We start from the raw sequence: 15190 nt of genomic DNA on the forward strand, positions 1-15190 counted from the left end.
TACTGGGCTAAAGGACTGTAATAGCCAGATCAACTTAGTATGTGATGCAATGTGATTTCACATCATTTCCAGCGACATTAATGTTTAGTAAATTAAAAAATAAAAGCCTATTACTTCTGTGTGAAGTGCTTTCACTTGTTCAAGCTGATCCACAAAGTTGAATTGTCAAACATGTTTCACTTCCCCTTCGCATAAGCGGATTTCACTTTTCCTGCAGTTGTTTCATCATTTATCTGTCACGGCCCGTTGTGCTCGTCCCAGAGATTGCCAATTATTTTGTTTTTCTCCAAGTTGGATTATGCATTAGTTCTTTGCAGTGCGTGAAGCTGAGGCAGATATAAATTAGCAGAATATTTCCCCAATTAAACACCTTCAATCATAACATTTTTCTGTTTCTCTGCATACGGCATCACCTTGATTCGACATTCCTCTTTTTGCCAACTGTGGAGACTTAAACATTTTTAACAGCTGCAGAAAACTGTGGGATCCATGACTTTGTACACTTCCTTTTCTTTGGTTTTAACCTCCATCATAGACCATAATGTGCTGATAATGTGGTGTTCAGCATAATTGAATGCTCGGTACTGTTAAAATCCCAGTACCGAACCAACGCACTTTACTAACATGATGATAATCCCTCTTTTTTAGCAGCACTCACTTTGTCCATATTGATGGTTATGAGCCCTTCAGAATGTGCGAGAGATGTGCGGGAGATTTCTAATCATTACACAGTCTCCAAGATCACTCAGAGACTTCAGAGCTTCTAACTTAAAATGTAGCTACAAGGCACGTGGGAATCAATATAAATCTGTGAGTGAAAGAGTGCATCTGCTCTTTTCCTCAAAACCCTGTATTACACATTTAAACTGGTCCTAATGCACATGCTCTTGCATTAAAAAGTACAAGCTGGGACCTCCAGAAGCTGTGAGGAGTTGATAGCAGGCTTTATGTGTTGAGAGTTGAGGTTAGACCAGTTTTACAATCATGTTTTGCTCATAAGATTTTAGCATGAACATCACCACCTTTTGTATTTGCCTATGTCACCTTTTTAAGAGAATGTCATCCTCTAACATTTCTTTCACATGTAAAACTGAAAAAGGCAACAATATAAATACGTCAGCTTTACACATGTACGTGTGCAGGGTCCGAAGAACGTGAGATGCACATTTCCACCGACCAATCCTCCGCTGGATTATGTTTTTGAAAAGTGTGTGTGCATGGTTTTTGTGTGTAGACATCAATCATGCATGTGGGGCCCTGAGCTGGAAATAAAACGTGACCACATACATGCACATGGCTTCAGTCAGGTTGTAGGTGCTCACAGCAGGATAACTGCCCATTTTATGTGGACCAGAGCACTTTCATTCACCGCGATCTAATAAACATGTTTTAGATTCATGACATTCAAGACATGTATTATGGCCTTGTTGTTCTATATGCTAATGCTGAGGTGTACAGCTAAGTTTAATACTGCTGTGGGACACGAATCCCATTTATTGGCCAATGTGCAACCCTTTAAATATCCTTAAAATAATGGTAGCCCGCTTCCTCATCCTTTACCGAGTAGCCTCTCCAATCATTTGTCTCTTATACGATTCCATATCCAAGTCCTGTGGGTTGGCAGCTCACAAGAGCTGCAGGATTTCCTGACTGCTGTTGCCACATGTGGCACTCCATGTCCACTGCTCCTTCTGTGGTAAGGTTCATTGACGTCATGAATTTGTTTTTCAAGTGACTTTAATTTATCCGTTCCTTGTAATTTCCCGATTCCTCTTTTGACGCATTTCAACACTTTTATCGTAGATGATTGCAAACAACACAGTGTCACTAATCTGCAGAGAAAATGGGTCGTCATCACCAGCAATTACTGTTTCTTTGTCTATCAGTTTTTTTCTAGTCTTTTTTTTAAATGTTCTGTGTTGCAGGATTCATTTCCGCTGGATTGTGGTTATGTGACATCACTCGATGTATCATTATTTGCGTTAAATCATCATCTGGTCACAAGGTGACAGAACACTATCAAATTTGCTTTGTTTCAGAATCAATACACTTGAAAGGAATATTGTGTATCATACATGCTTTGATGCATTTAGATGGATCACCTTGGAGCTATAACACTTAAAAGTGAAAAACCAGGCTGCCCTGATCGCCAATTTTTGACCTCACTTCTCAGTGTGAATGGGCAGGCTGAAAGAAGCTGAAAGCAGTGTCACGGTAGCAGAAAAGTTTCACAATTCAGCATCTCTTTATCCTAGAGCTCTTCTTGTTAACTATGTTCATGATGGACTTACTTTGCTTAAAACTGCTTTTATCATTTGTCACATAAAATGGTGCAATGTTTGCTCCGTTAATGCGGTTTCTACCCTGGTGATGGGTGTTACCATTTTTTTTTTTTCAGTGTACTAAATCACAGGAATCAGTTCATTAAAAAGAATGATTCAAAAGATTTGTTCCCCAAATCGTTCAGTGCTGGAGCTCTGACAACATATCTGTCTCACTGAACTGAAGCACAGCCGAATGGTTCTCGAGTCAGCTTATGATTTTTGGCTTCCGCCAGTGGCGTCACTTTAATATCACACCAGATCCCTCTTCAAATGTCTTGTCATTATGTAAGTTTATTGGCTGAATATGTGGGATAAACCCTGTGCTTCTTTAAATATATATTTAGCTGGAAAACAGTTAAGTATTGCTCTTGGACTTGTTGAGCCTGCTTATGACGGTTTAAGCTGCAGTTCAGTACTCGAGACGCGTGTTCAATGTTGGCTATTAGTACGTTCAGTGTATGGAATATCAGTACATTCAGCGATGAATGGAGCACTGATCCCCACACAACTGCAGCTGCACTGATGACACTCTTTGCCTCCTTGCATTATAGGCCAAGCCAACTGTTTAACTTTGTGTTATTTGAGAAACTTTGCTAAAACAAGGTAGAACTAGAAGTTGTGTGTGGGTTTTATATTTGTGACTTTGTGAGTTGTTGGGTGTTGGGTTGTTGGGTCTTATGACCTGGTACTAAATTAGCCATTAGGACGGGAGACATGGGGGCACTGATTCATCAGCCATTTGTTTGCAGAAAAACAATCACGTTCATTCAGTCTCATTCACAGCTCAGCTCAGTTCATCTGTGAAGTGAAAGGATTATTTCAGGAAGTGATTCAGTTCACTTTGTTCACCCGAAAGATTTGTTAATCATTTGTGGTCAACACATTGCGGATATTGCACCTGATTAAAGAAATACAACGTGTGTACTTTCCGCCATGACCGGAGATCTCCGGCAGGTCAATTGGGCAGCAGAGCAGGGTTATAACCCTGACAGTGGGAAAGGCAATTACTATTCTTCAAGCTAGCTGAGACCAAGGGTAGCCCAGGCAACGGCATTTAAGCCTTGATAGTCAGAAAAAAGCGATTTGGGCCTAATCAAAGCTACTTTTGGCAGTTATGGCCCAGTTCCTCCATCACCATGTGTTATATGGGCCAGATGTGGGACACATGTCACATGTCTAATATTACATGGGTTACAACAAGTGCTCTGAGGGCCAAATGTGTCCCAAAGGCCCAGAGAAAATGCAAGTTTAGACCAGGTCATCTTTACATCTATAGTTCAAACAGCCACACTGGCCTCGAGGTAGAGTTCTCATTCAAGGCGAAATGTGGGTGAAAAACTGCAGCCAGGGCTCATGTTTGGAAGAGACATCCTTTGCTATAGGTAGTAGGGTGTGAGGGTTTAGAGTTTTCGGACCAGTGAGCCAGCCTAGCTGCTAAATGTTTTCTCTTAAGACTGGTCTAAAACTATGAATGCTCCTTTCAATGATTTACATCATAAAAATATCTACAAATGTGCAATAGATGAAGGCCGGTTAAGATGAAGCATTAATGAAATTCTGCATTAACATTTTAGTGAAAGTGGAAGGAACACTATTTCCAACTTTGTGTCCTTATGTATGATAAAGGTGGATACACTAACCACAAGGCTATAACTGCATGGCAGCCATAAAAATGACAAGAGGTGCATGCAGGTGAGTACGTTCAGCTCATGGTCAATAGTGCACATTTGTCTTTTTTTCCTCATCTCTTTTCCACTTCATTTTCTGCATCTATAGGCCAGTATGGCCTATGATAAATGTAGTGTTAGTCACAAACAAATACTAATAAAAGTAGTCTTATCTGTACATCTGACTTGATGTGATTGGAATAAGGTGGAACTGCTATAAATGGTTCAATTAGGTGATAGTTTGTCATTGATGCTACTGGTAGCCATACTGGATTATGACTTCAGTGGGTTTTCAATTGAAGAATCTGACTGAACACTCAGAAATTTGTATTAAAAAAGTTTTTGTAGTTTGAAGCATATTCAAACAAGTTGTACATCTCTTCACACTTTTTTTCCCCAAAATGTGTTTTTCTTTTTTCCTGTTGGTTCCATGTGACACTTTGAAGAGTGAAGGTGGTGGTGATGATGATGATGATGATGGTGATGAGATTCTGGTGATCCCCAGTGAAAAAGTCTGTTTTTGTCAGGGATGTGGAGGATAGGACCCAGATGCAGGAGTTCCGAAAAAACGTGTTTATTTCAAACTTAAACAAACAAAAAGCACTGCTAAGCAGGATTATAAGAAACAGAACATGAACATGACTTAAAGGGGACCTATTATGAAAAACATGTTTTTTCTTGTTTTAACATATATAAAGTGGTCTCCCCTCACCCTGCCAGCACAGGGGAGACAAAATACCATGGAATTCTGCAGGGTCTGCTCCCCCTGCCTGACTGAGTCTTCCAGTGTCACGTGACCTTTTTTTGAGCCATTCTGAATCTGCGCCTATGGTGACGTCACCATAGGCGCTCATTTCCATAGGTTCAGCCTCCGCTGCTGAAACCACGCCCACAACCAGCCAGCTACGCCGGCTGGAGCGGTGCTACCTTCAGCCAGTCGGATGGCGCCGCGGATCCGGGTTAAATCATCCAGGTTCCCGGGTGGTTTGGGAGCTGGGTCCTCGGGGGTCCGTCCCAGGCTGGACCAGCTTCACCCTCCGAGATTTTCAGCCAAATCTGTCGGTTTGATCCCCGGTAACGGGCGATGCGCATAGGATTTGCCCCGGAGCCGATCTGTGCGCCCGCCGTGGGGTTGCAGCGCCCGTCGCGCAGCATCCGCCGGGCAGATCCGGCTGAAATTCCGCTGGTCGGTCCCCGGGAGTCCCTGCTACCAGTCCAGGTGGGTTCCTGCGGTCCCGGCCGGTCGGAAACGGTCAGATTCCCCGGTTGAAGCCGCGGTGATGCGCGCTGCTCCAGCCTACTTCCTGGTTTCCAAAGCGGGGTCCGTCCGACTAAATTGTCCAGGTTCCCAGCCGCTTTGGGAGCAGGGATTTCTGGGGTACGTCCCAGGCTGGACCAGCTTCACCCTCCGAGATTTTCAGCGAAATCTGTCGGTTTGATCACCGGTAACGGGCGATGCGCCCCAGCGTTCAGCATCCGCCGGGCAGATCCGGCTGAAATAGGGCATAAATGTTATTTATATACAACTCATATTTTATTTTTTTAACAATAAAGTTGCCATTTGTGAAAATTCAGTGTTGTGATAATTTACAGGCTCGGGCTGCTCTGGCGGAGCAAGGTTTATGCTCCTTCCCTGCTACACGTCATTCAGGGAGCCAATCAGCACAGAGCCTCATTATCATACCCCCCCCTTCCCTAAGAATGAGGCACAGAAAAAGGGGTTAGAAGCGGTAAAACTAGTGACAGGGCCCACAGGCTGGATTTCTGATTTATGTAGAAAAAACAAGCTTTAGATTGTTTTTAAGACATTCAAAGCCTGTGTAAAATATACATTAAATGCCATAATATGTCCCCTTTAAGCCAAAAACCTGACCTGAAACATGGGGGAGAGACACAGTAGGGACAAGCAGGGAGCGAGGGAAAGACAAGACCAGATATACACAGAAGGCTTGACGAGACACAGGTGCAGACGATCAGGATAACGAGACACAGGTGCACACGATCAGGGCAGATTGGAACAAGGGAAGTCAAGACAAAAGTTAAACACAAGGACATGGGGTTTCAAAAGAAAACAGGAACCTAAACACCAAAACTGTGACATTTACTCAAAAACATGACAATTTTTGCATGACTCATTTTCAAGAAAGGGAAAAAACAAACAGTCTTGTTCAGGATGTTCGATGTGGGAGTTTGTTTTGTTGTTGTTGTTTTTTATTTATTTACCATATGTATCTTGTTGTTTGTGTTTTGTGACCAAAATATTCAAGAGACGTGATTTAGCTTCACCTAATAATTGTTACCTCATTATATTTATTTATATTTTTTTTTACTTAAAAATGTATTTCCAGTTCTTGCTGTGCCTCGGCTGTGTCTCACTGACAGGGACCTCAGGTGGTGCTGTTGTCCTGACAACCAATAAGAGGAGCTTCACAGTCAGACGACTAACATGAGAGAGAGAGAGAGAGAGGGAGAGAGGGAGAGAGAGAGGGAGAGAGCGCTGGAAACGGGGAGGATGAGGAGGTGGTAGTAGGGAGTTGTTTTTCCCAGAATCTGAACTGGAGCCCATCTCTCTGTGTCTGTTCTGGCTGTGCCGTCCCTTTACGCAGGGAGCGTTACGCACCAGTGGACTGGAGCGAGAACCACGCACTTTTTTCTTTCTCCCCTCCAAACTATTTCGGGAATCCATCCACCTGGGGAGTTCTCTGGATTTAAACACAGTGACAGAAGTCTGGACTACTCGACTTGGTTTCTCTCCCCCCCTTTTTTTTTCTCTCTTGGATATACCGCTGCTGAAAAGCGCACTTTCCAATCCTTGCTCGAAGATGCAAGTCGGACGCAAATCGTGTTGGAGGCAGTTGCAGGCTTCTTTTTTCAGACTGCTGTGTCTTATCCCCACAGGATTCCCCGTCCGGAGCGTGGACATGCAGCGGGCCACCGACAACATCACCATCCGCCAGGGAGACACGGCCATCATAAGGTAAAGTTTGATTTGATTTGATTTGGTAAGACGCATCTTCCAACTTCTCCCCCCGTCTGCACCCGGCAGCATCCTCTCCCATCTTCGGCAAAACTGAGGACCATTTGTATGCTTACTTTTTTTTTATTTTCCTACACGATTAGGCTTGAAAAAAGTGAATAAAAAGGGGAAAAAAATATTGGGATTTCATCTGTTTATAACTTTTATGACACAATTCAGTCTTCAAAGTGTTAATCTCCATGATGCATCAGCGATGCCCCTGGGATTTGCAGTAATTAATTATTATTATTATTATTATTATTAATATTATTGTTAGTTCTCCTCTGGTCTAAGAGCCTAATGTGGCCCTACATTTGGGAGTGATTTAAATGTGGGGAAGATGTTGTGAAACCCCCTATCCTGCGACGCGCAGGTCACTGCAGCAGCTGCCACAGAATCGCTTTCATTTCCAACTTAAATCCGCCTCTTGATCAGGCTAAAATGCGTCACGCTGTCAGGGGATGCTTTTTGACTTGCAAAGGTGATAGATTGTGGCAGATTTAGACACAAACAAGAGGATGATGCGGGGAGATCTGCGCAGAGAACTTCGCAGCACCCGAGAGACGCGTGGCAGAGATAAAGTGCGCGTCCCTGGGGGGCATGAAGGTGAACTATGTTCAAAAGCTTCGCTTTGATTCTTTGCTGCAACGTTAATTGAAGCTAGATTCTTGCAAAATCTAATTTGGTTTGCCTCAGTTTTTGTGTCTATAATAGCATCACAGTCCACTTAATCACCTCTCAGACAGTCCAAGCTGTCATCGTTTGTGGTTCTGTGATGCTGCTGGGCAGATGTCACCGACCACGTGATATCCCCTATAAACAAGGGCTTTGCCTCTCCCATCCTCCCCACCACATCCACCACTTCTAAAATTGGATGCACTGTAATATAGGCAAATCCAGAGGCATAATAGGCTGCACACAAAAACACTCAATGGCATTGATTTTCCTCAGTCTGTTCATTTACAGGTTGCATTTACGGTGCATCCCTCAGTGCTGCTTAATGAGTGTGAGAATGTAAAATGCAATTATGTGAAAAAAACCTTTAACACAGCCCATCAGAAAGCCTGAATACAAATGGGAGCAAAAAAGGACATCCCCTGGAGGCAGGTTTTCTCACATGCACCCGTCCTTTTACAAATAGAGAACCCCCTAGAGATGCACAAGAAAATAATCAGTGTAATGGATTCCTACTTGCAAACAGGTGCCATCCATTTAGCTCTGGTGATCAAATTACTTGATTTGCTCAGTTACTGATGGTGTAGCAGCAATGTGTTTAACCTTCCAAATGTAATTGACTGTTGATTTGCTAAATTCAACTACATAGTCACCCAGTTAGTGTGTTTCTGTGAAAGGAAGAGGCGTACGTTCTCTCCCAGGCAAATAAGGCTGTCCTCCTGAGAATAAACCCAAACTCAATCCATCCACCAACCGTCTGTACTGAAGGCTTTGTCCATACTGAAGGGTTACTGAAGGCTGTCCTAGCTGGGTGAAAGATGGTATACACCCTTGCAGGTCACAAGTCCAGTGCAGAGCCACACAGAGACAAGTAATCCACACACACTCACACTCGTTCCTCAAGGTAATGTAGCCATGTTCACACTACCTGCTTTTAGGGAACTGCTTCCATTTCAATGTGCTATGACCCGTATCTCATATGACTTAAATGACTCAAGTATAACCTTTATCGGAAATGTTCAGATTGTGTTGATGCCTAAAACTCCAGGTCCAAATTGTGTTACCTCAGTATGTGCTAGTGCTGGGCGTTATATCAGTTGTATCAATTGTTTGAAAATAATAGCTTAGGATTTCGCTTAAAAATGAATTTTCACTATGATTTCACAATAATGGCATGGCACTGCCTCTTCTTTCATAGCTTCTTTACCTCTGCGATGCCTCGACAAGTCTCCATCAAAGGAGCGTGTGCTGTTAAAAAAAAAAAAAAAAAAGTTTATCCCTAAAAGAAACACTTTCTTCAGTTGTTAGGAAGTGTTTTGTGTTCAAGATGGCATAATGGCATAATGCAAACCACTGTCCAAAAAGTGACAGCTGAGGGGGAGAAGTGTGTGTGGCATTGGAAGCTGTACAAGACAACAACATGCGTAAAACAGCCGTTAAAGCTCAGGTAACGCGAGCATTCCCTCAGTATACCATAGAAAAAGAATAAGCGTTGGAAAGACATAAAGATGTGGTGGCATTTTAGATCGCTAAAAATAAATTGTTCATTTACACTCAATAAAGCTGATGTTTATCCACATGCTGAGTACAATCACCCTCACATCACCTCTTTTCTGTGTAATCCCTTGGCTACATGCATGTACTGAGCATCGCCTTCATCATCCTGTCCAGGGGTTGGGCTCAGTTGTTATGACAAATGATCCGATGTCTATAGATCTCATAAACATATAGAGCTCTTAATGAGAATGGAGGCAGAACCTTTCTGGCAGTTGGACAAGCGCCTTACATTCATGCAATGACATTTCAATGAGTGTTAGTTTTAGTTTCCCCTGTGCACATGTGAATGGGGGAAGGGTTGGATTTCTAAAAGTCAGCAGGCATGCACAACTTGGCAGGCAAAAATCAATCTTCTCCCTCTTGATCTTTTAACTTATAGCTGGGCAAAGCTTTCCTGTCTTCTGGAGCTAAATATCACCAATTACAGCTGCAGTCATTCTGAACCATTTCTATTCTGGCTCAATCATCTCTCCTTCTTCAATATTCTCTCACATTTATGATGTTTTTATGTTGTTGTTAGAAATAACTTATGCAATCATGTACCTAATGCATACTCAGGCTGTTTCAGAGAGCATTGCATGAGAGTCTCATGCGTGACACTGGTCGTTGTGAGTGTGAGCAGTCAAATCAGATCAGGATTATATTAGAAATGGACAGTATGAATTGCAGTGTGAATGTAGTATTGGAGCCACCGATCAGCTTAATGTGCATGTTATGTTGTTGTGTTTTTTTTGTTAAACTCTGGGAGGATGTTGCACAGGGAAAACATGCAAACTCCATTTAGAAAGACCCCAGCAGGATTTGCTCCAGGATTTCTATCTGTGATGCCACAGTGCCAATAACCAAAGTTCACAGTTTCAAAACTGTCCCTGATGAGCAGTTTTCGACTACCCCTTTGTGGTAACCACATAGCCCATGCTATCATAAATGTAATGTTTGCAGTGTATCTCATTGGGACTGATGATCATTCTCATTTATTTCTAGCGAGGCAGTGATAAACTGCAACTCAGACCCCCGTGGCTCCGTTGAAAAACACAATAATTCTTTACACCCAGTTTCTACCTGACAAATTGGACACAGAGGAAGGGAGACGGATACTAAAGAAAACCGTAAAGTCTAAAACACAATAAGTTTTAGTAGTCATGGGAGGCCGACGGCTGGTAATTTGTCGAGCTACACGCTATGTCTGATTCTGTGAGCTTGCTTCTGTGAAGGCTGCAGGGATATTGGTGACCGGGAGGTCTAATAAGGTCTGCTTTCTCAGTGGAGCCTATGGCTGCTGTCGTGGCATTCACTGCACAAAAGGAGAGATGCAGAAGTAAAGAAACAGTATGTGGCCATACAACCATTGTGACAGAATGAACAGTAGCAGCCCTAGCAACTCAAATGAGGAGGGACATTTATTTTTACCAGGAGGCAAGAACTGTGTCATGCTGCATACATAAAGCCAAGTTTCTTCACGCTTGAAACTTTCAGCATCAAAGCACCATTGTGACTCATTAAAAAACCCATGTGACAGAGGCAGATTAACTGTAATAATAAGAATATTTAGCAACTTATTTTGCCATTTTTCTCTAGATAGTGTATGTACAAAATAAGATGCATCAGAGACTGACTATGGAGGTATTGAAAGACCATTTGAGTTCCAAGATTCAGACGAATACATGCCAGACCTTTGAAACGCTGACATGCTGTCACCTCAGCATGATGTCACACTTTGTTCTCAGATTCTCATACTGTCTCAGATTCCATCAAAAGAGAATACGTGGTAAATACTGATAGATATACCACCCACTGCCAGTGCCACGAGTGGACGAAAGAAGAAACATTCTTTGATTTTCACTGGCCTGTTTACTATCTTACGAGATATTGTGGCAATAAAAGTATGTGAACCCCTTGAAGTTAGCTGGTTTTCTGTTGTTAAATGTGCCTTGATATTTAACTCACATAGTCACATTAATAGACCAAAGACAGGTGCTTATGCTGATAACACACAAAAAAGTTTCCTGTATCTTTACTGAACACACCCAAAAAACATTAACACCGCTGGAGGAAAAGTTAGGGGAATTCATTGACTTTTACATAAAGAAAATCTAATTGGAGTCAACAGTTTGAAAACCTGGTGTCCAATTAACTTTATCACATCTTTAATTTTACCACAGTGTTCAGGCATCTCCTAGAACACGGTTGGACAAATAGTCTATAAGTAGAGACCGTTTAGTACTGTGGTTAACAAGGGTAACGGCTAAAGGCTTGAAGACATCACTGGAATTAGAAAACATCAGTCACCATCATGGGCTGGAGGCAAAAATGGACGAAGCATTCGGTCACGTGACCCCTTGGTTTCGGAAAATTGGTTTTGAAGCCCGTTTCTCTTCGTACAGGTTGTATTCAGCAAGCCAACGGGAGCACGCCCACTGCATGTCAATCAAAGTTAGCTTTGTTCCCAGCTTCTTTAGCTGAACCCTGCTGAAATATCTGCAGTCAGACATTTATATTGCACGGTGTAACATGTTGTGATGAATGGTGAAATCAAAAATGATTGTTGCGCTGGGCCGACGCTGGGGTAATAAAGAATGGCTGGTTGATTCGTTAAGCACTTTAACAGGACTATTACAAAGGAGGAAGTGATAATGTCTAGCCATTGGCTGGACTAACTGTTAATCAATCATATTAGAAATTAAAAGTTGGATATTTTAACATGGGAGTCAATAGAGATTGACTCGCTTTTTGCAGCCGGCTTTTGGAGCCATTCGAGGAACTGCAATGAATCTTGTTTAGCATGGGACTCAACCTGGAACTTAGATGCTTGGTGTTTGGTCACCATCAGTCAGTTTGACGAAGAGCATCTTGGAAAGGATAACAGTTTGTAGCCGGATAAAACAAATGTTGAATTGTTGAACAGAGGATCCTCAGCACTATCTTTGCTGCTAAAAGCGCACACCTTACTGACATCAAAACATACTGTCTTTTTCCCCTCCATCACAGCCTGGACCACCTGCCCATCATCGAGGGGAAAATAAATTCCAGGGGTTTTCTTCATATAAATATGGGTGGGGGTTGTGTCAGCCAAATTTAGTGCTGCCTTGGCCTTCCAAGACCCAAAAAGTATTTTTTTTCTATGAATAAAAAACAGGTCTCCTCCACCGTGACGAGGTAGTGGAACTATGTTGCATTCCGTGCATCAGGCAAATCGACCTAAAGAAGACGAATGCAGAGTTCATGATAATATGGTCTGAGGGTTCACCTGCTTGATGAGTGCATCTGACAGCGCCCTGACTTTGTGGCTTTTGACTTTGAGAGCAGTTAAAACAGATTAATGAGGTCTAATCCAGTTTACATCCAAACACACACAGCTTTTCAATGTTTCCCTGAATTAACGGTACATCCCATAGGTGTTCTTTTTACAGAAATGTTTAAGATTGCCTACGAGTTTCTGAGGAGGAAAAGTGCGACAGAAGGTTAAATACTGCAGAGAGCAGACATAATTAATCTAATAAGGAGAAGATTAAATCATGTTACTTAACAAATATGTTCAATTTATCAGGATACGGTCATAAGATACCTGCGCAGGAGCGACTCGTAGCGGGAGCGACCCTCAGAGTCAGGGTGAAGAGTCAAGGCGAGGGTAGTTTAAGAAATATTAGTGCTTTAAAGCTGAAGTTTAGGTAACGTGAGTTTAACATCGCACTCATCTTTCCAGATATAACAAAAACACAGACCAAGTGGCTTTGACCATCAGTGGTTGAAGACATTCTGCTGGCTCATACACAGTGATGAGGGCATTATTAGGAAAACATGCCAGAAGCATTTGCATTGGAAGGCAATGAAACATGAAATGTTACCTGCTTAAAGAGAACAATCTGGGCTCAGATGCTTGGAAGCTGGGCGTGAGCCTTGTGTGTGAATGTTTATGATGCATGTGCATATTTGTTAAATAAATAATCCAGTGTTGTGTATTTTATGACATAACACATCCCCACCAGCCCCAAGCCCTGTCTATCAGCTGCAGCTTAGTAAAAGTTGGCTGATCTTGCAGGACAATGACTTTAACCATCAGAGTAAATCCACCACAAAATCCACCACAAAATGACATCAGACAAAGAAATTGTGCAGGTCTCATTCAGAGCTATCAAAAGTGATTACCTGAGGTCATTACTGCCAAAGGAGGTTTGACCAGTTATTAACTCCCACAAGTTAACTTACCTTTTTTACTCCAGCTCTATAAAACTTTAATTAGTGTGTCTGATAAAAGATGAGAAAAATTATGATTGGGTTTTTTTTTTTATTGTAATTGTAGCAAAGATCAGATTTAAGTTTTATGCCAAATTGATGCAGAAAACCAGCTTTAAACGCTTCTTAGCTTTTAACCTTTCAGTTATTTTCTAATCATGTTATCCTGGAGTTAATTGAAATGATATTGTTCTTTTAAAGGTTACTGAGTTGGTATGGTCCTGCTCTAATAAACAATTTCATTCTTTCACTGTGAAGTCAGCTATAGATTATCTAGGTCAGTCATGAGGTTAAGCCATTTTTGTGTTTTTTTTCTTTTAACGTAGCTCTGAAGGATCCTGCATGCTTCCTGTGTAATAAGCATTACAGTGTATGTGTGAGTAAGTATGCAGCATCCTTAGTTTTCCACTATGTTAATTATCTCATGGCTCTGTAGTGAGTTCAGAGTTTACCAAATTTATCGGGGTCTTTCATTCGTCCCCAAGCTCCCATCTTGCTGTAAAACTGGGCTTTTCAGAAAACATTGTTTCTGCTTGATGTGACATTTGCCCCTGGAAAGCACAAACACAGGTCCCAGCAAGTTAAATCAAGGCCTGTATCCCAACAGCCATGTTCATAAGATTTAGGTCACGGAAAAACAGCCCAGATTTCAGAACCAACTTGTGTGTGTTTTCTTTTTTTTTTTATAAGAATGACGCCAGGAAGTGAAATCAAATTCTTGCGCATCACAGAAGAGACTAACTATCTGCAAAGAGGTCAAAAAATGTATCTTCACATTTCTTTTGTCATTTCTGCACTGCAGTATCACCTTTTAATTGCTTTATTTAGAGTGTGCATCTGCAAAGGCCTGAAGGGGAAGCTTGCAATGTCAGGAGAAACCCTAATAATTGACAATTGCTTATTAAATCATTGATGACACAATCTCACTGTTTGCACTTCTCTGGGTCAATTTTCTGTGCTTTAACTGCAAACTTTGCCTGGTTTTTACGTTCAGAGGACGCTTCTGCACTTGTGCATTGTCCCAAAAGATCTTTGTCGTAACTAACTGCAGAAATCTGCCTTTAATTTAAAGCTAGACACGTGAAACCTGTTTGAGGCGCTGACCTGACAGAAATCTTAGTGTCAACGTCAAAACAATTCACGTCTGAGAAGGCAGTCATTTTACATTTTCAAAGCCCGACCTATTGAACTCTCACAGTCTATGAGTGCTGATGTGGACATTTGCCACACACCAAAGAGCTGCACTTCACCAACAACAAAAGGAGAGTTTCCAGATGCAGCACATTAGCTGCGTGTCCCAGCAGATTCCACTCTGATGAAAGCTGATCATATACCGTGTTTCTGCCATTCTGCCATGTTTCTGCCCGGACTAGCTGCAATTCTTATGAAAAGAACACAGTGAATAGTTGTCCCATCTTTGGAGGTGGCGCCTATTACAGAGTCTCTAAGACCAGCATTATAGTTCCGCTATTCACATTCTTTTTGTACAGTATATTCAAATTAGATATTAAAGGACACTGTAGCACATGCACGAATAAATGCAATGCTTTTGGACCAGCTGGCCTATCACAACAACTTGTAAGTGTAAGAGCACTTACAGTCCTGCTACTCGGTGTGATACTCCAGTCTTATTGCACTGTTAGAATAAGGAAATTATAATTCTTCGCTTTGGTGGTTTAAACAAACTCAACATGCCTAACACCTCAACTCTGTGGCAC

General features: G+C 42.0%; 1 protein-coding gene across 3 annotated transcripts in view; it reads left to right on the forward strand.

The window, feature by feature from the left end:
* The window catches only part of lsamp (limbic system associated membrane protein), a 723096-nt gene that overhangs the window by 417716 nt on the left and 290190 nt on the right, over positions 1–15190 (forward strand). For 2 of the 3 annotated variants that reach the window (XM_061718948.1, XM_061718949.1), the window contains exon 1: positions 6495–6968. In XM_061718948.1, the coding sequence (XP_061574932.1) occupies positions 6814–6968 (155 nt within the window). In that variant the 5' untranslated portion in view covers positions 6495–6813. Of the gene's footprint in view, positions 1–6494; positions 6969–15190 lie in introns of those variants that run through there. The other variant, XM_061718950.1, reaches the window with a different exon arrangement.

Source organism: Cololabis saira, chromosome 4, assembly GCF_033807715.1.
Source record: "Cololabis saira isolate AMF1-May2022 chromosome 4, fColSai1.1, whole genome shotgun sequence".
Taxonomy (NCBI): domain Eukaryota; kingdom Metazoa; phylum Chordata; class Actinopteri; order Beloniformes; family Belonidae; genus Cololabis; species Cololabis saira.